We start from the raw sequence: 20,806 nt of genomic DNA on the forward strand, positions 1-20,806 counted from the left end.
GATTGGTGTAGCCTTACATAGGTCTGATATATTTCATTTTTAAATTATAAGTTGTACTTTAGAGACCAGCAGATCCTTTTCGGAAGTGTTAAGAAAGTCTGACATATATTTAATACTTTTTCTGCTTGAGGCAGCTGCCGGGGAGGGCTGCTCCCTCCTGGTGTGAATGTCCTGTGCTTGCTAGTGAGCGGCCTCAGAGCCGAGGCTCCTTAGTATTTATATGAGAACGTGGGATCATCTTTCAGGAAATTAAAAGAAAATTGTATAACAGAGAAAGTTAGTATTTTGTAGTTATGGTCCTAACAGCTTGCATAAAAGTAAATTAAATGTTGTGCTCTTAAGAATTACACTCTATATATTGCTACTTTTTAAAAATTATTTTTGAGCCCTAGCTGGTTTGGCTCAGTGGAGAGAGTGTCAGCCTGCGGACTGGGGGGTCCTGGTTTTGATTCCGATCAAGGGCACATGCCTAAGTTGCGGGCTTGATCCCCAGTGGAGGGACGGGGGGGGGCGCGCATGCAGGAGGCAGCCGATCAATGATTCTCTCTCATCATTGATGTTTCTGTCTCTCCCTCCCTTCCTCTCTCTAAAGTCAATATAAATATATATTTAAAGATAAATAAAAATTATTTTTGAAAATTGAAAACGCAGTTGGATGCACACACCTTCCCCAGTCCCACCTACAGTGTTAGTGGGGTGTGACTTCTCATTTCTTACACTTTAGAGAGTCTCCTTCACATAACAGGGGACAGAGGGATGGGAGAGGATTCTTGAAAAAATAGAATTCTAGTATCAGCAAATTTGTTGTGTGATGGAAACACTGATATCCGTCTGGGGAAAGTAGAAATTGACACACCACTTCTGGAAACCACTCCGGCAGCCTTAATTCATCCCTAATAAATAATGGGAGATGGGGTGAAGATTCCTATACGTAGGTATCTGAAGAGCAGCATTTGTAATAGTTCAGGTTGGCACTAACCCCTGCATCCAACAACAGTGCCTGGGCTAATAGAGAAAGAGTTTTTATTGGCACAGGAAAGTGCTCACAATATATAACGAGAGGAAAGAAACAATACGAAGCTGCATATAATATGTAGTGGATCATGCTACTTTAATTTCAACATATGATTGGAAATATCCAAGATGTTAGCAGTGGTTCTGTCCTGATTGTGGAATCATGGGTGACTTTTTAGTTTTCATTTTCTAAGTTTTTTACAGTGGGTGGGGGGATGTATTAGTTTTATAATGTTTTTAACATTGTGGCCAAGCTATTATTTTTCCAAAATTGGCAACACCATTTAGATACTCATATTTTGTAGCCAGGATGATATAACCAAACCCCCCCCCCAAAAAAAAACCCAAAAAACCACCACAATTTTAAGGAAATTTGTTCTACTGATTCATAACTGGTTTATTTTTTATTATAATAATATTTTTATTATTTTCTTTATTGATTTTTAAATAATATTTGTATTATAATCTTTTTGTATTTTAATCTAAGTCTTCCCTGTGGAAAAATAAACACAAATTAGAAACATCATTCCAACACCTAACTTTTCTGATACTAGCTTTTATAACAATAGTATACTATTGGTTGAAAATGGCCATTTTATTTGCATAACTGCACACACGGTGTGGTTTCATGAAGCTACACTGGCCAATATGTATGTGCTTCTCCTTAGAGCCTGGCCACGCTCCTGATTATGTCCCAGATCCTGAACCAGGTTGTGGAGTCTCTGCTGCCTTATTGGCTCCAAAGGAAGCACCACGTGCAGGTGAAGAAGAGGGTGCAGGCTCTGAAGGCAGACATCGATGCCACGTTATATGAACAAGTCATCCTGGAAAAAGAAATGGGGACGTATTTGGTAAGCTTGAACCTGGCTGAGTTTAGCATTGACTCAATGCGCCTAACAGTCACGTACCGGGTACCTACACACATGTAAACACTCACAGTCTCAGCTCAGTGCTCTCCAGCCAGCGAAGGGCTACTGCCCTGAATCTGAAGTTATGCCTAAAACACAGAGATGCGCTTGGTGAACCCTGTGAGTGCTCCGCCGAGGTGGTGGGAACAGCAGCTAGAGCCGGTGGGGCGGCGGGGGTAGGGGGGTGGGAGTGGGTGGGGGGGGTAGGGGGGTGGGGGGGTGGGGGGGGTGGGGGGCGCGGGGGGGGGGTGAGACGGCCATGGGGGCAGCAGCATGGCTCGCTTCAGACACAAAGAAAAGATTGAACGTGGGTCTGGAAACATCGGAGGGAACTTTGTGAAGTATGTGGTTGTCTAGCCACTATGCTGCACACTAGAAACTCATACAAGTAATATGTAAACTGTAATTGAAAAAAACTTAAAATTTTCTTTAAAACCAAAGAAAAGATTGAAGCCCATCATTAAAAATGAATGCCAATCTGAAGATTAATTTATAGTTTAAATTACTTAGTGCTATTGTAAAAATAAAAGAGTTCCTGAAGTCTGAAATTTTTTAGGAACTATAAGGAGATCATTGGAGAATCATAAAACCTAACCATGTGTTTAATGAACTTTTATTGAGCTCCGACTACATTCACTACTTCTGTAGTGGGGACTGGTGTTGGGGTCATGTTTGCTTTAGGTCATTGTTTCTTATATCCTGCACCTACCTTCTTGGTATGGTATAGTCTTCTTAGTGAGATAGAGCCTTGGTGAGGGTCCATTGTCATTAAACTTCCATAGTCTTGCTTTTCATCAAGAATAAATTCATCTCCTGATTATTGAACTAACTTTCTTATTTAGTTTTTTTCTCATATGCTTAAGAATTTTAGTTTGTATGTTCATCTGGAGTAGGAATTTATTCTCTCTCTCGCTCTCTTTCTCTATCTCCCTCCCCCCTCCCCCTCCCCCCTCCCCCCTCCCCCCTGCTCACTGCATGTTGTATGCTAAAAATGTCAGGCAGAGCTTGACATGACTGCCGGGCTGCCCGGCGGCACATCTGAGAGACATTATCTGCACATCTCTGCAGAGCCAAAACAGCACAATTTTGAAAGCTGAGCATAGGCTATGATGGTTTCTTAAGACCGAGTTGTGGTAAAACCGGCTTGATTGCTAAGATTTTTACTCTTTCCCCACTCTTGATTACTTCACTCTTTAGAGAATTAAATCAATGCTATATCACTGGGCATATTTTAAAGCCACATCTGTATGCTGCAACACGACGTAAGGAAATGCTTTCTAGAGCCAAATGCAACCAAAGAGCGGTTTAGAAATTGCTCGCCACTGAGTCCCCAGCTGCGCACCCACCGGCCAGCTCCTAACATACATGTGCTCGGTGTTGCGCTTCGACGAGCCTTGGAAACTTCCAGAGAGACTCACTTGAAATCCCTGGGCCCATGCTTCATCCAAGCAGCCAAAGCATCTGAGAGAAGTACTCACTCCCTTGCCAGTACTCTATAGTTACGTTAGGAAATTCTCTACTTTAGCAAAATATAACATATGAAAAGAAACTGACCGGAAGTAGAATCTGATTTATACTAAAGCTCTCAGCTCCTGCGTCTAATATGCATGTCTTGGAGAAGGACTGACTCTGAGATGCAGTAATAATAATGATTCATTTCGCAAGATCCGTGTTTAATATCGCTTTAAAATATTGTGATGAGTATTTTTCTTAAACTGAAGTTGTCATCGCATGTGCATAGGGTGATCATGGGGAGGTCTGGAGTGTGGCCTGAGTAACTCACCCCACACTGTTAGTATCTCTTTAGTTGTTGAGGGTACACAGCAACTATTGCCCGTCTCCTCCTTTGGACTAAACCTTTAAAAACATATCGGAAAGGTGTTTAAACATAGTTTCAGAGGGATTTCTCCATGCTTCCATGGTCTCCTTATTTTCTGCTATAGACTCCTTTCTTTGGCCTCTTTGATGTATGTACTACTTTTGTTAGGGTGACTCTGGGGAGTTTCCTTGTTACGATCAGCTTTGTTTTCCTTTACTTTTAATAAAATTGAGATAAATGTCTTATGCCACAAAATTCATTATTTTAAAATGTACAACTTAGGTGTTTTTTTTTAAACTAAATTCACAAGGTGTGCAGCCATTATCTTTTATTTTTATTATTTTTTAAATTAAGTTTATTGGAGTGACATTGGTTAATAGGGTCATATAGGTTTACGATGTGAGTTTCTAGGTTACAAGATCCATATATTTCACTGTGTGCCCACCACCCAAAGTCAAATCATCTTTCATCACCATTTATTAGGACCCTTTACCCGCCACCCCCCAAGGGAGAAGCCCTTAGCACTGGGAGGGACTCAGCGGGGCTGAATAACGATGAGCCTTCTGAGCGGAGTCCAGAAGGTACCACTGTCCACATCAGGTAGTGACTTCTCTTTGGGAGCGAGGCTTTCTGAGACCTCCAGCCCCTCTGCTCCCCCTGGGCCTGGGCGTGCCTGTTGTTACTTGTTAAGGCTGCTGTGGACCTGGGAGCAGGAGGTGAAACTGGAGTGAATTTAAAGGCACAGATGGAGCTGTTTTTCTTTACTAAGTGCTGCCTGAGTTACTACAAGCCGTGGGTTAATTTTCACAGTACTGAAAAAGTTCATTCTGACAAATTTTGCCCCCCCCCTTTTTTTTGAGGGGCAAACTTCTGGAGGTCCTTAATCCTTTTTTTAAATGTATTTGTATTGATTTTAGAGAGGAAGGGAAAGGGAGAGAGAGATAGAAACATCAACAATGAGAGAGAATCATTGATCGGCTGCCTCCTGCACGCCCCCTACGGAGTATCAAGCCCGCAACCCGGCATATGCCCTTGACCGGAATCGAACCCGGGACCCTTCAGTCCGCAGGCCAATGCTCTATCCACTGACCCAAACCGGCAGGGCTCTTCTTCTTTTTTTAAGTTAAATTTGGCGGGATGACATTGGTAAGTTATTCTTTTTAGACGATATTAAAACAGTGCCTGTGTTCTCCTTGTGGCGCACATTTCCAGGGCACCTTCGATGACTACCTGGAGCTGTTGCTGCAGTTTGGCTACGTGAGCCTTTTCTCCTGTGTTTACCCGCTGGCTGCGGCCTTCGCTGTGTTGAATAACTTCACCGAAGTTAATTCTGACGCCTTAAAAATGTGCAGAGTCTTCAAACGTCCATTCGCGGAGCCTTCGGCCAGTATTGGTGTATGGCAGGTAATTATTTGTGAAAAAATATTCCTTTAAAAGAAATAACAGAATGAGGCATTGTGATTTAAAACAATGAGCCCAAAGGAGAGGTTTGGGAAAACTGGATTTCGTTCTTGCTCGGCCACCAAACAGCTGTGTGACTTCAATAGCCATTTGCTTCCTCTGGGCCTCACTTTTCTTATTTTTAAAATTGGGGGTAGGGGTGAGGGAGGTAAAATATAATCTTTATGACTCCTTTCAGGTGTAAGACTTGGACAGTTTTCTAGGAGAGCAGCCAGCTGGGCCTTCACTCACATAACGAGGCCCTCCCCACTGCAGTGTCAGAAGAGGCACAGTAGTTTTCAGATGCTTAAAGAAAAGTACTGCTGATACAGAATCTTATATTCACAGGAAATATTCTCTAGGAGCGCAGGAGAGAGCAAGACACTCTCAGATGAAGGGAAACTAATAAGAGATTTTTATTGTCAGGGGCCCTATCCTAAAAGTATGACTGAAAGTTCTCAAAACTGAGGAAATTATAAAAGTAGGAATCTGGAGACATTAGGAAGAAATAAAATCGCTAAACAAAAATACAAGTAAATACTTTTCCCTTTCCTTCTCTTCTTGAGTCTTTAAAGTTATGTTTGAGAGTTGAAACAAAAAATACAAAACTATCTAATGATTCTAAATACTATATGTAGAGAAAATATTTAGGCAATTATATTATAAATAGGGAATGGTAAAGGGAGGTAAGATTTCTATATTTTACTAGAGCTGATAAATAACAAGTAAAAGAAAAAATGTATATACACATATAAAATATAATGTAACTATACATGTATATATGTGTGTATAAAATATAATTATAATATATACTTAGAGCAACCCCTAGAAAGCTATATAAAAATATATTAAAAAACGCAGATAAATCAAAATGGAATATCAAAAAATGTTTAGGTAACTCATAATAAGACAAGAAAAACAAAGCAGTTTTAATTTCACGTTCTTTTTTCTTTCAGTTGGCTTTTGAAACAATGAGTGTCATATCCGTGGTCACTAACTGCGCTCTGATTGGAATGTCGCCACAAGTGGATGCACTCTTTCCGGAGTCAAAAACAGACCTCATTTTGATTGTAGTAGCAGTGGAGGTAAGTAAGACTTTAACTCTCTTTCAAAGAGTTTCTACATCAGATGCCTCTGTTATTCCAAAGCAGTGATGTCTCTGGCTGGCAATTCAGCAACATGCATTGACTGGTATGAAAGCAAAGCCGTTCAGGTAACGGGAAGACAGGAGTCTGAGGCTGTGCATTCCTGGTGATCACCTGGGACTGAAAAACGGTCACCGTGGTGCAAACAGGAAAGTGACTTTCCCAGCCTGGTCAGAGCTGAGTAGATAAATCTTGTTTGAAACTAGAGGCCCGATGCATGAAAATTCGTGCAAGCGTAGGCCTTCCTTCCCCCGGCTGCTGGCACTGGCTTCCCTCTGGCCGCTGGCAGGCACCTGGGACCCGGGCTTCTGGCCCGGCTTCCTCCGGAAGGACCTAGCATATTACCCTTTTATTATATAGATAGAATTCTGTAGGTTTAATGTGGGTTTTTTTAGTCTAATCTAGGGGTTTGTCACTTCTACTTTCTCAAACAAATCCTAAGAAAATATTTTTTGAGAAAAATTCGTGTTTAAGTCTCATTTCCAACAGGTATGGAGCCCATTGTGAAATAGTCTAAAACTCCAAAGCGTGCTGTCATGTGTAGGAGGACTCTTAGTTTCACACAAAAAGCACAAGCTGGCTGTCTCTGTACTGCTCAGAAACCATTTAATTATGTTTCTGACTATGAATTGCTGTACCATCTTAAAAATCAAGCACTTAGCAATCACAAGAATTTGCAGGCAATTTTTTGTTGCTGGTGATTTTAGTTGTCAGGAATATGGTGACCTTTTAGTTTTAGATATTTAAAACATAGGAGAGTGGTGAAAGTTTGTTAAAGCAAACTGTGGCAGGAACATAAAGCGGTGATTCATATACTTAAGGTCTTAGGACTTAGGGCTGACCAGAAAAAAATGAAATCCTGGAATTCATTTGTACATTCAAATGTACATTTGTACATTTCCAGTAGCGGCTGAAGAAATACAGTCTGCTTTGCTCTATTTTGCTCTTTTAGCATATTGGATTGGAATCTGTGCTTGTGATAGATGCTATATGTGGAATATTCCTGTTGGAGAATGATTTTAGATGGCAGTGAGTAGGAGGGGAAAGAGAATGGCTCTGGCAGATAAAAGTAGGTCTGTTTTGGACTTGTGAGTTGAACAGGATTTTGGAGAGTTATTTGCAAGGTTGATTTATTACGTGTGGAAATGAGAGATCAAAACAGAGGGGGCCTTTAGCCAGGGGATGGCCAGTTGGCCAGGCTCATAATGTAGCTTCTTGATTTAGAATATGGCCCTTAACTTTGCAGATCTAGGAATTTGTCTTTGCCTGTAGTACATCCAGAGCTAACTAGACTTTTGGGACTGACTTATGCTTAAACTAATGAGACTCACAAGAGATTGATGAGAATGTCAAGCAGTTCATTTACAGAAGAAAATACCTGTTGAGCTCTTTGCATGGATTGTAAATGTTTTTATTTGTAAATCTTCTTTGGAGAAATGTCTATTCAAATCCTTTGTCCATTTTTAAATTATATTGTTTATTTTTTAGTTGTTGAGTTGTAGAGTTCTTTATATATTATAAACATTAACCCCTTATCAGATATATGATTCACAATATTTGCTTCTATTCTGCAGGTTGCCTTTTCACTCTGTTGATACTATCCTTTGATGCACAAAAGCCCAGCTTCTCTATTTTTTCCTCTTTTTTTTGTCTTTGTTTTTAGTGTTATATCTAGTAAATCATTGACAAATTTAACATCATGCAAATTTTGTCCTATGTGTTCTTCTAGATTTATAGTTTTAGGTCTTAAGTCTAGATCTTTGATTCATTTTGAGTTAATTTTTATATATGATATAAGGTAAATCATTCTTTTGCATGTGGCTATTCAATTTTCCAGCATCATTTGTTGAAAAGACAGTCCTTTCCCCAGTAAAAAAACCATATATGTGAGGGTTTGTTTCTGGGCTCTTTATTTTATTCCGTTGGTCTGTATGTCTACATTTTCTTTTCAAGCATTTTATTGGGGGTATGGTTGACATACATAAAACTGTACATATTAAATGTTTATACGCATTGACAAGATAAGTGATATTTATCTTTTTGCCAGTACTGCACTGCTTTGATTGCCGTAGCTTTGTAGTACGTTTTTAAATCAGGAAGTGTGAGACCCCCAACTTTGTTATTCTTTTTCAAGATTGTTTTGGCTGTTTGGTTGTATGTTTGTAGTAACTATAGCTATGTATTTTCTGACTTTTGAAAAACTATTGATCAAAAGTTGAATTATATAGGCACAGATTGGTATTAAACAAAGTCCTCCCCTTCTACCACATTAATGTATTTAAAGATTTATTTGTTTTTACTTTATTGACATTTGAGAGAATCCTCGCTTTGTTTTCTAAATTGAGGATTTTCTGTGTCAGCACAAAATCAAGCTAGAGAAAGTGTTAGAAGTAACCAAAAAATTAGTAAGTCAGCTAATTTTATTCTAGTGTTGCTGAGGCCTGTGCTGAATGCCATCTGGTCTTATAATGAATCTAAAAAGTAGAAATTTTACAAATAACTTTGAAAATATGTTTTGTTGTTTATTACTATATGTTTGTAAAATCATGCTGAAATTCTAATTTAGTATGTTACAGAAAAGTCATGGGAATCATCAGTGGATCAAATTAACATGTTTCTGTTTATAAGATTTTCTCTTTGATCTGCAGTGTCTTCAAATTGAGGAGTACAATCTTAAAATTATATTTTATTCCCTATTTTTTCCTGTGTTCTAGATAAATTGTTAGTTTATTGAGTTAAAAATGTTTTGCTAGTAGCATCTATATCATAAAAGGCCTGTGGTTGTCATGCTATAATGCCGTCACGACCAAAGGAGCGGTGGCTCTTGCAGCAGGTGGGGCGGGGCATGAGCTACTAGCGGCAGAGAGCTAGGAGCAGTGGAGGACCGGGCAGCGAGCTACTAGTGGTGATGGGCGGGACAGCCAGCTGAGGCAAGTGGAAGCGAGCTACTCACGCACGATTTCGTGTGCACTGGGGCCTCTAGTATTAAATAAATAGCACACTGTATTTTCCTATATTCATTCATGGCTCCTGAAAGAGTAGAAATTTTACTAATTCAAAAAAGCCATAATAAATAAGCCATAAATAAATAGAAACAAATAAATAAATAAATTGTTAACATCTTGATGTAAAAAGTAACTTAATATATTTTATTTTAAAAGATTTTTCCTCCAAATTAAATAAAATTTAAAATAAATTCATGTTATCAAAATTTTTAAACTAAGAAGACAAGAAGACAAAAAATATAACTGTGGTGTTGATATTGATTGAGAGCTAGTGTTCTCATATTCAAATTGTGGATGATTGCTCAGTTCAGTAGTTTTTCTGGTTCACATTTCTGAAGCCAGCAAATTTTTATTTTTATTTTTTATTTGTTAGGTTTTTTTTGGTAAAACTTGATTTAATGCAGCATATAGTTGAGTAGAAGGCAAAAATCATTACTGTATACTAGTAACTCAATGTCATATTACAACTTTTGTGTATTTACTGCCATCTAGTGTTGCCTTCAAAAATGACTGAAATTTATTGCGATAACATTGGTTAACAACATATACATTTCAGGTGTACAACTTTATCATATAACATCTCTGTGTGTTAATGTATGTCCACCTATAGACTGACTAAGAGAATAGCATACCAATATAAAACACTATGTTGGAACCACATGAAAATGCCGTTTTCTAGGTTAAAAATAGTCAAATACTGGCAATGTCATAAAGTCCAGCCCACAGGATCAAATCAATATTCAAATAATTTCTTTTAAATAATCATCATCGTTCTCACTCTTGAGGCAAATTTAGTTCACTTCTTTGATGTAATTTCAAGCAAAGGGTCACTCCTTTAAATGCAGAATTACACAGATCTCCAATTCCTAAAAAATAGAAAAACCCTACAATCTTGTAAGTATCAAACGTTTGCTAATATTTTATTTTAGTATTAAATGCATTCATGGTTTTCTTTTAATTCTGAAGTTGGCAAGATGTTCCAGTTAAACATATTGAAGACTAACAGTTCACCTGCTAAGAGCTGTTTCTTTTCTAAGATGCAAATGCATTAACTACTCACCCCAGAAGTTACACTGCACTTCTAATCATTAGGTCCTGGTGAGCAGCAAGGCAGTCTGCACCATGCATGTTTCATTGATAGTTTTAAAAACAATCCTTAATTGCAGTTTCAGTTTTTTTTTAAAAGTTAGGTAATTTTTTTTTCTAGAGCTGCATAGAAACGGAGTTGGTTCTCAGTTGTTTGTAGTGACTAAAGGTGTCTTCTGAGAGTGGACTGAGCTCTCTGCTCTTTTATGCCTTGACTCAAAGGGTTTATTTTCCTATTTTTTTAAAAATATATTTTATTGATTTTTTACAGAGAGGAAGAGAGAGGGATAGAGAGTTGGAAACATCGATGAGAGAGAAACATCGATCAGCTGCCTCCTACACACCTCCCACTGGGGATGTGCCCGCAACCCCGGTACATGCCCTTGACCGGAATCGAACCCGGGACCCTTCAGTCTGCAGGCCGACGCTCTATCCACTGAGCCAAACCGGTCAGGGCTATTTTCCTATTTTTAAAAAACAGTTTCAGATTTCAAGAAAAGTGTAATACAGATGCAAGCATAATACAGATAATTCCTACTACCCTTCATTAGGAGTAACTTTTTTGAGCATTTTGCCACATATGCATTCTTTCTTTCTCTCTCTCAACTGATTTATATTTACACCTGTGTTTATATCTACACATGGATATTCCAAACTATGGAGATTCTGTCCCTGTGCTGCCTCTTAGCGCCTCACAGCCCTGGGCCAGTTACCTTGACCTGTAAGCCTATTTGCTTGAGTGCAGAATTGAGGCCAGTGCAGCTTCCACTGCAGGGATGCTCTGAGGAGTAGAAATGGCACATGTATAACCCCGATCACAAGGGTCTGGCATTGAGCACATGTGTAATAAATTGCAGGTCTTGCTGTCACTCTTACAAGGCAGGATATAGGCACTGTTATATTGGTGAAATGCCAAACACAGAACTGGGCACTCGGTCGAGGCACAGGGATGTGAGCTGCGGTTCTAACAGACTCAGCAATGGCAGAACGAACTTTCATTATCTTTGTTATCATTGCCATCATTATTTGTTAAGCGGGCATTATAGCATGGAAATAGCTTGGGGTGTCGGAGTCGGGAGGTAGCTGGATTAGAATCTACAGTGGTTTCCTCTGAGGCAGAATGAAGATATTGGCAGTGTGCATATACTAGTAAGTGCTGGGCACCAGGTCTGATACAGAGGAGGAAGTGAACAGGTGACCACCGTTGTTAGTGAGTTAGCCCTTTAGCAGTGCTCTCCTGTGTCTCCATCAGCTCGATGATTCATTTCGATGGGCTTGGTTCTCCATAATACTGAATTGGTTTGGTTTGTGTTACGGTTCCTTGTTTACATGTTAACCACCTCCTCTGTGATCTTGTTTGCATCCCATGTCATGACTCCATTTTCTCCTCTTCGTGGTCTTGTTTCTACAGCTGAGTCCAGCCCTCCCTCCCACCTATCCTTTACTCATCCAGTCCTGCTGATTCTGACTTCTGGATCTCTCTTTACTCTCTCTTCCCTGTTACTGTTGGCATGGATTGAGTTTAGGTGCTCACCATTTCTCATCTAGACTTAGCTTTTTAAATAGCTTTATTGAGGTTTATTCACATACCACATAGTTTACTCAGTTCAAGTGCACATTCCACAGTTCTTACCTAGACTTTTACAGCAGATCTCCACTAGCCTTCCAGTCTTCATGCTCTCTCCTCTGCCCCCACGCTCTCTGCTGCTGGAGGGGTCATTCCAAAACAAAATGCTGGTCCCATTTCTCCTCTGCTACAGTCCGCAGAGGAATCTCCATGACTTAGGAAAAAAAATGCTTCGGTCGGAGATCAATTCTATACAACCCTCTCCCTGCTGCCCAACCCCCCCCCCCCCCCCCCTGACATCCCACAGCCCTTCCCTCAAGTAGCTGCGAGCGTTTACTGAAGCTGTAGGACCACGTGTGTTCCTTCCACCAGGCTCAGCTTCCTGAGCGCATGGGTAAGGGCAGCATGCAGTAACCTTCAGTAATTGAGACATTTCCATTAAATTACATTAACTTCCTTTTCAGGTGATCAAGCCATTGTTTGTTAAATGTTTATTAATGAATGAATGAGTCAGTCACATATAGGTGTTTTTCAGTGAACATATAGTTAGTGGTGGTTAAGAATTGACTTAACTTTATAACTGAAGACTTTGGTGTGCCCTTGGGAAATATAACTAACAAAACTCTCAAGCAGAACATGGAATTATAGTATTTATAAGAACTGGTGAACTGAATTAGGCAGTATAATATAGTGGTTGAGAATGTGGGCCCTGGGTTCAAATTCTAACTCCACCTTTGTCAAGCCGTGTGTCCTTAAATGAGTTTAGTACCTAGAGTGGTCACAGGGATAAGTGAAGGAATGCATGTGGTATGCTTACTGCATTGCTTGGCAGGATTAAGTATTCAGTATGTTAGTCATTGTTGTTATTGTTTCAGAAAAAAATCATCTCTCATGTAGAAGTCTCTACCTAATTGAAAGGTCTGATTAAATTGCCTGGGAAGTTTTTAAATTGAATTATACTTACATATATTCATCTGGTCACTACCAACTATATTCATCGGGCACCGCTTCCCAGCGTTGGAGCATGTGCTGGGTTCCTGGGAAGGCAAATAAGGGTTTAACTTACGGAGTGGGGTACTTTTGAATAGAATTATTGAACTGTTTTTTTTTCTTCCTTTTTTGGTTTCCTCTACTCCTGTGATAATCTTGGTAATTTTCTGGTTTTTCTCTGGGCTGTCCCCCTCTTGGGTTTTATCCAAATGAAACACTGCTCTGTGTTGTGTTAATTGTGTGGGAATGATTAAAGACGGTCATTACTAAATAGAGCCCTGGCTTTAGAAGTGCTCACCCACTGGGTCCTCCAAGAGGTGAACCGCCGTGCAGTGGAAGGCTCTCGAAGGCCGGCTCTCTCCACCCTCCCCGGGCAGAGTCCAGACTGGCCTAGGCTCTCCCAGCCCACCCAGCGGTGGGGGCCCGGGGACTGTGTTCACTCACCAAGTTAAGTGCTCACCAAAAGGCATTTTGTTCCCAAATCTGTTTACGTGTGGCATTCATGTTACTGTAATTGGCATAATTTAATTAAATGGAATGAAAGCTGATGAAATGTGTGTGCTAAAACAGAAAGAGCCGTCGTTTCTGTGAAAACCTTTGGAAAGACTCCATAAAGACATATTACTATCAGAGTGGGTAAAGATGAGGCAATTATAAGCGATGAGGGAAAAATCATAAAAATATGGACAGCTTCCAGATTCTGTTTTCACATGGCTTCACACGCGTCTTTGTTTTCACTCTTTTTCAAAGAAAGTGAACCTGGGAATCTGACCTTGAATTGTGGGTGTTATTTATGAACGAAGACAGTGAGAAAGAGTCACTGGATTTGCTCAAAGGAGAGGCCATGGCCCTAGGTTATAAGACTTGCAAATAAATGTACTTTCAATGTTTGCTAAATTAAAATCTGAAAGATATGCCTTTTTCAATGATTCCTCATTTTAGCTAACTTTTTTTGATTAACTGAGGAATTACTGATCCCAGTTGTGCCACCTAAATGAGCTGCTTCTATCTGTGGGGAGTGTGGAATCAGGGGCTCAGCTTTTGCATTTGTCAAAAGTGCGAAATATTTGTGTTGTTGGGCCCAGTGCCCTCCAAATCGATGGTTAGTACATAATCTGTTTAGATATGACTGTTGATATCCAGTTTCTGTAAAGTAGCTTAGGTTGCATTCTTTGAAGGTATTAACATTGGTTAACCTAACCCTGTCTCTTGGCCTAGAACATTTAGGAAAGTCAAGTCTCACACCTCCGAAAGAGATCAGTTTATATTCAGGATGGAGCTGATTTCAATTTATTTTTAGTATTTACCTTCTATTTATGCCAGTAATACAAATTTTCCATTTCTGATTATAGAAATAGCCACAAATTCTTCCTCTCTCTATAGCCAGCCCTTTGCACTATGACTTTGTCCCCCCCCCTGTCCCCCCAATCAGGAAGTGAACTCTATTTCCCCCAGTCCTTTATCTAGGCTTGGCCAGTTAGACATTAGCAAACATGTGCTGGGGGTTTGCTACTCTTTGGACCCTGGACTGGATGCCATGGAAGGTCATATGGAGCAGAGAGTAGCCGTCTCATCAGACATGTACGTGGGTCCATCGTGGCTTAGAATGATGACAAATGTATGGATTAGAATCCATCAAAGACCCTCTGTGATGGCCACTGGACAGTTGGACATCCCTGCACTGGGCCCTCCCTCAGTGGCAGGATCACAGGAGTTAATTTGCTCATCCATCTGGGTCAGTCCCTTGAGGACATCTGTTTTGTGAGTTTAGTGTATATATCACCAGTTGAAGAAGAAGTAATACTCCGTCTTTGAGTTTGTAATCTAATTGTAATGTGCTCTGTGGATATGATTACAGAGATTGATGGACGTTCTAAAGAGAAACAGAATTCAAGGGGCATTATAAACAAGGCACAGTGGTGTTCATTTTTAAGAACATGCATTCTGCAATGTCTTGGGGGGGGATCTTGCCTAGGTATGATGTGATTTATGATATGATATGATATGATATGATATATGATAGGATAGAATCCTGGACTTCTCTCTAATTTCTCTCACCCCACAGCATACATCTGGTTTCTAATGTGTTTAAAATTCATGCCCTTATTTTAAGTTTTACCTAATATTGCTTTTCTCTTTTAAATCATAGAAAGACTATAAACCAATTCTGGTTGAAACATGGTCTGCAGACTGCTATTAGTTCACAGAGTGTTTGCTATAGGTCTACAGTGAGATAAGCACAGAAATGGAGGGTAAGCATTTGGAAACTTCTAAGACAGCTTGACATTTAAGCATGCGATCAGTGGGCTTATCTTGTTGAACAAGTATAGACCAATTAGACTAGTGTTCACTTTGCATGGTGAGCTGCATGTGGTTACATGCAGTATGTATTAGTCTGCTCTGGCTGCATAACAAAATACCATCGACTAGGTGGCTTAACCCACAGAAGTTTATTTCTGACAGTTCTGGAGGCTGGATGTCCAAGCTTAAGGTGTCAGCAGGGTAGATTTCATTTTGAGGCATCTTCCGCTTGCAGGTGGCCACCATCTTGCTGTGTGCTCATATGGCCTCTTCTTTGTGTGCATGTGGAGAAAGAGAGAGAGAGAGAGAGAGAGAGAGAGAGAGAGAGAGAGAGCTCTTTGGTGTCTTTTCTTATGAAGACAGTAGTTCTATTCTATCAGGGCCCCATTTTATGACCTCTTTTAACCCTAATGTCCTCCTTGTAAGCCCTATCTCCAGAGTCCCATGGGGGGAGGGGGGGGGCTTCAACATATGGATTTGGGTGGGACACAGTCCAGTCCAAGCACTGTAGGGCCACATGTAGGTCCATAAGGGACTGGGAATTTACCAGGTTGGTCCTTCACCACAGATAGTTTGAGAAGCTCTGCCGCTGACATAAGTGGAGCCCATTAATGTAATCACAAGTAAATATTACTATAGAAGCAGGAAACCTTAGGATTAGGTTAAAAAGTTTAAATACTTATGAAATGGATGTATCCTCACATTCAATAAAATTGTTTTGTGTGAAATGTTGACTCTGTAGAAGAGATTCGATTAAAAACCAGAGAAGAGGTATTGGATAGTTCATTCCCGCCGAGGCCTGGCTTTAAGCTTAATGTCACTGCAGTGTCGCGGCTGCTCTTGCAGCGTAGCTTCCTGTCTGTGCAGCCAGCTCATGAACTGCGAACGGGTGCCTGCGTCTGCTGGCTCGCTCTGGCCTCCCGCTGCCTGAGGACGTCTCCCCGAGGCCACCCTCGGGCATCACCCTCTCAGCCTCTCAATGGAGGACGGCCTCCTCCCTGGGACCCAGTCTTGTGCTTCCTTCTTTCTCTGTGGTGTGTAGCTTCGCAAATAGGATGGTTAGCTTCAAGGTGACTCATTTTGAAACCGTGGAACCTTTCTGGTTTCCCTCTTTTCCTTTGGAGATTTCTTTTGTCTCCCACCTGCTGACCCTGCCTCTGGATGCCTCCTCCACGCATCCACTCCTTCCTAAGCTGCTGCCCCTGCACCCGGCTGCTGTGGCCGCGCCTTGTCGGCCGGGGGGTTTCCGTCCGTGAGCATCTAATCGCCCTCCGGGCCTCGGGCTTCCTCTCCAGTCTCATGTTTGTAAAGCGTGGTTCTGTTAGTATAACCTTTTCAGAAACATTTTGCTTTTAATCTGTGTGTGTCTGTGTATGTCAAGTGTGTTTCTTCTAGGTCGTGTTACGATTATGTCTTTTTAAATACAGTCGGATCATATCTGAGTTTTAACTGGGGTGTTCTAGCATTTATATTTCATCTGGTTATTGGTGTGGTTAGATTTCATTCTGCCACCTTGCTCTGCATTCACCACTTGCCCCGTTTGCTATTTGTTCTCTTTTCTGCCTTTGATTCATCATGGCTTGTGTGCAGGTCTGGGTGCGTGTCTGGGTGCGTGTGTGTGTTTCCATATTTTTTTCTCCTTTGTTAGAATTATTAGCTGTAACTCTTTATCTTGTTATCTCACTGGTTACTTTAAGGTTTATAGAATACATTTTTATTTTATCATAGTCTACCCTCAAGAGGCATTTACCACTTTATGTACAGTGCAAGAACTAAACAATAATATGCTTCTGTCTTTCTCCTCCTTCCTGATTATTTCCCAGTGTTAAGTCTAGATCAGTGATGGCGAACCTATGACACACGTGTCAGAGGTGACATGCGAACTCATTTTTTTGGTTGATTTTTCTTTGTTAAATGGCATTTAAATATATAAAATAAATATCAAAAGTATCTTTGTTTTACTATGGTTGCAAATATCAAAAAATTTCTATATGTGACACGGCACCAGAGTTAAGTTAGGGTTTTTCAAAATGCTGACACACCGAGCTCAAAAGGTTCGCCGTCACTCTAAGGACTTGCTCTGAGTACCTGTGAGTTAGGGTTTCCAGTCTGGCTGGTGGGAACATATACCATTCTCAGTCCTGCGTGCGCCCCAAGTGCTGGTCCCTGCAGTCCATCCACATGTAGCTTCCCCGGACCTCACGTGTGTGCGGTCAGCACCTGAGGGCACCGTCTGCAGATGCCCCAGACATCTGTCTGTGCAGCTCCCTCCTTCGGTTCTCTGACCTGCAGACAGGTGGTGCCACGTTCCCGCTGCCGCGGTAGTCACTTGGCTCAGCCCAGTCTCCTCGCCCAGACCGCAGCCCAGACACCACTTCCAGGAGTGAGCGGGATGACCTGCCCCCTTGACTCCTGTCGCTTGGGGATTCTGGCCCTTTACTCCCTGACGCCCAGAGCCCTGGAAACTGTTGTTTTGTGAAATTTTGGATGTTGTTTTAGGTGGGAGGGTTAATCCATCCTGGTAGAAGTTGCCCATCAGGATATTTTTACTAAGTAAAAATGTCATGTTTTTAATAAAGCTCAATGGGTAAGAAGAATGAAAATCTGACTGCTTCTCTCACCTCCACTGCTAGCATTGTGGTCCAGCCACGCTGTGTGACTTAGCACAAACCTCCGATCTGTAAAATAATGATAATAGTACCTACCCTTGAAACATTGTTATGAGGGAGAAAATGGTTGTTTTTAAAGTGCTTTGTGCCTGGTATATATTAAGCATTATAGGGGTATTACTTAAATGAAAAGGGGCCGATATGGGGTTCTCTTGTGTCTGCCTGGCTCCTGAGATGTCCATCTTCCATCGCACCCCTGCTTCCTGCCTGGAGACGAGGTCAGCGCAGGAAAATACTGAGGGTGGGCCCCTTCCCAGGAGACCCTGGCCAGTGAGTGGGGTGACAGCCTTGATGCCGGAAGCAGGAGTGAATCTGGTGGAATCACACTCACCGACCTAAGTGGGAGACCGTAGGCTGCAGTCCGGCGGCTCGTCCTGGTCAAGGTCGTGGGACGGGGACAGGAGTCCTTCATTCAGGAGCTCCGACTGCATCCCACTCCACCCTCAGCTCACAGCCGGGCCGTCCTGTAAGGAAGGCACAGTCAGAGCTCGCAACCCCTTGTGTTTATCCGACAAGACTGGGCTTACAACAGTTTAGCCCTGTGCCGTGTACCCCACATCGTGTGCCCTGGGGCCCTGAGGATCCAGGGAAGAGCCCCACAGGTTGTGAGGGGTTTCTGCGTCAAGAGGGCAGAGTCCCCCCCAGAGAAGCCCGTGGTCACATTCTTGCCCCACTGCAGACAGGGGCCACTGACCGCTCGGGTATGGAGGCCAGTCCAGGCTGCCCATTCCAAAACTAAGAGTGGGGTGCTAAGGTGGCAGCCCGGAAATGAAGGGTGATGTCACCAACAGACATAGGCCAAAACTGAGCGAGTGTCCTCTGCCTGCCTCCGAGCGTCCGCAGTCGTGATTGACTGTGAAGAAGGATGCGTAAGGTCATTGGATAAAAGGTTGTTTTCAGGCCGAGGTAGGGATTGGATGTCAGATGGACATTAACTTAATATGGAAGAGCTTATGGAGGCTCCACTCTCAGGCTAATAGAATTGGAGATGGCAGTCTGAGCTAGGACCTTGTTAAAACATTTTTCTGAGATTTTGCAGATACTGTCAAGTCAATAAATAAATTGATATATGGATTGTATTTTGTGAATTTTTTAAAAAAAATCTAATTTTTGTTACTAGAGCAGCAATAACACAGCTAAACAACCATAATGCATAAATAAATTATGTTGGAAATGTAATAATGCCCATTTTTTATTTTGTGCATGTTACATTCCATTATTTTATTGCCATTGGCTCTTTTTGCATTAATCATATCTGTTTCACTTAAAGCTATAGTCTGAAAATGAAATCATTAAAGTGATAATGAAATTTTGAATGTTGCTTATAAAAATTTACTAATGGGTCACATGAATTAGACTCTACTGTTCTTGCTTATTAACAACTTTAATTAAACCACAAAGGGGGATGGATAGCATTAGGTGGTTAATTTTTGTCACCTTGAGGACAGTATGCTTATTCTGAAACGAAATATGATTGTGTCCTACTATTTAAAAAGATAATCTTTCCATTCTAGCTGGAGATAAGCATAGCATGCAGAATGTAAACGCTGGCCGACTTAGTGGGACAGTTGGGGAGTTTTTATGTAAATCTGGTCGGTTTAATTAACCATCAGGGGTATCACATTTTCCCCCTCTACAAGCTCGCTCCCTTGCACACAGTGGCATACTTAGTTAGGTCCCAGAGACTCAGAAGAAGGTGCCCATCAGACAACAGCAAGATAATGACTTCATGATTTCTTTGTCATTGAAATCGTTATTAAGATAATTGCAGGTTCACATGCATTTGTAAGAAGTAATACACAGAGATCCCTGCACCCTCCCCCCAGTCTCTTCCCGGGCTAACATTTTGTAGAACTCTGGAGCCATGTTGCAGATCAGGATGATATCACTGCCGATCTGGTTTAGATCTTCCCAGTTTGTGTGGATTTAGTTCTACACATTTTATCACCTGTGTAGTTTGCATGTTCACCGTCACAGGTAGATACAGAACAGGTCTGTCAGCACAAGGCCCCCTCTCATCCTTTCATAACCACACCCACCTCTCACCCCTCCACTCCTCCTTCTCCATCTCTTACCCTGGCAACCACCGACCTGTTCTCCATTTCCCAGTCGGTCAGTATATACCCTTTGGAGATGGGCTTTGTTTCACTCAGCACTGTTCCCAGGAGATTCCTCCAAGTTAGTATGTGTATCGATAGCTTGTTCCTTTTCCTTGTCGGGTATTGTTCCATGGCATGCGTGTACCACGGTGTATTTAACCACCTACTCATTGAAGGACATCTGGGCTCATTCCAGATTTAGGGGCAACTGCATATAAAGCTACCCTGACCATTTCATACAGGAGATGTTTTTCTTTGATTTCTTTAATTATTGACATCTTAAACTCTTTACCTTTTTAGCTCTTCTGAGAAACAAGGTACATCTATCTCTGCTACAAATTGAAATATGAAATTGATTTGTTCTGCAAGTATCTTTCACCCGTCTTACGCAGACTCCTAATCTCCGGGCCCTGTGGGGGAACAAGGAGGTCTAACTGCTGGCCCGAGGGACCGTGCTCTTTTGTTACACATAAGTAACAGGTGTGAAAACTGCAGTCAGGGAGACTGAAACAAACCCCACTGGCTAACGTTTGTGTATGTCACCTCCTTCTCTTGAACATCTGTCACAAAACGACAGAGTGCTGGCTCTGTGATCTGAGAGATGACTTGCTGTAAAGGGCACATGAGGAAAGTGTGACACCTCATTTCCGAGGAAGAAAACCAGTTGAGGCTTTGATGTGGTGTAATTTGGGGTCTCGCGGGGACCTGAGTAAACCCCTGGAGATGATGACATCTCGTGACATACTTACTCCTCAGTCAACTC

The 20,806-nt window shown here is 41.5% G+C and overlaps 1 protein-coding gene across 4 annotated transcripts in view; it reads left to right on the forward strand.

Annotated features, from left to right (window-relative positions):
* ANO10 (anoctamin 10) overlaps positions 1-20,806 on the forward strand; it is a 90,793-nt gene that overhangs the window by 23,945 nt on the left and 46,042 nt on the right. For all 4 annotated transcript variants that reach the window (XM_059664374.1, XM_059664375.1, XM_059664377.1 and 1 more), the window contains 3 exons: positions 1,683-1,865; positions 4,954-5,145; positions 6,138-6,266. In XM_059664374.1, coding sequence (XP_059520357.1) covers positions 1,683-1,865; positions 4,954-5,145; positions 6,138-6,266 — 504 coding nt within the window. The remainder of the gene's footprint in view (positions 1-1,682; positions 1,866-4,953; positions 5,146-6,137; positions 6,267-20,806) is intronic.

This window comes from Myotis daubentonii, chromosome 14 (assembly GCF_963259705.1).
Source record: "Myotis daubentonii chromosome 14, mMyoDau2.1, whole genome shotgun sequence".
Classification (NCBI taxonomy): domain Eukaryota; kingdom Metazoa; phylum Chordata; class Mammalia; order Chiroptera; family Vespertilionidae; genus Myotis; species Myotis daubentonii.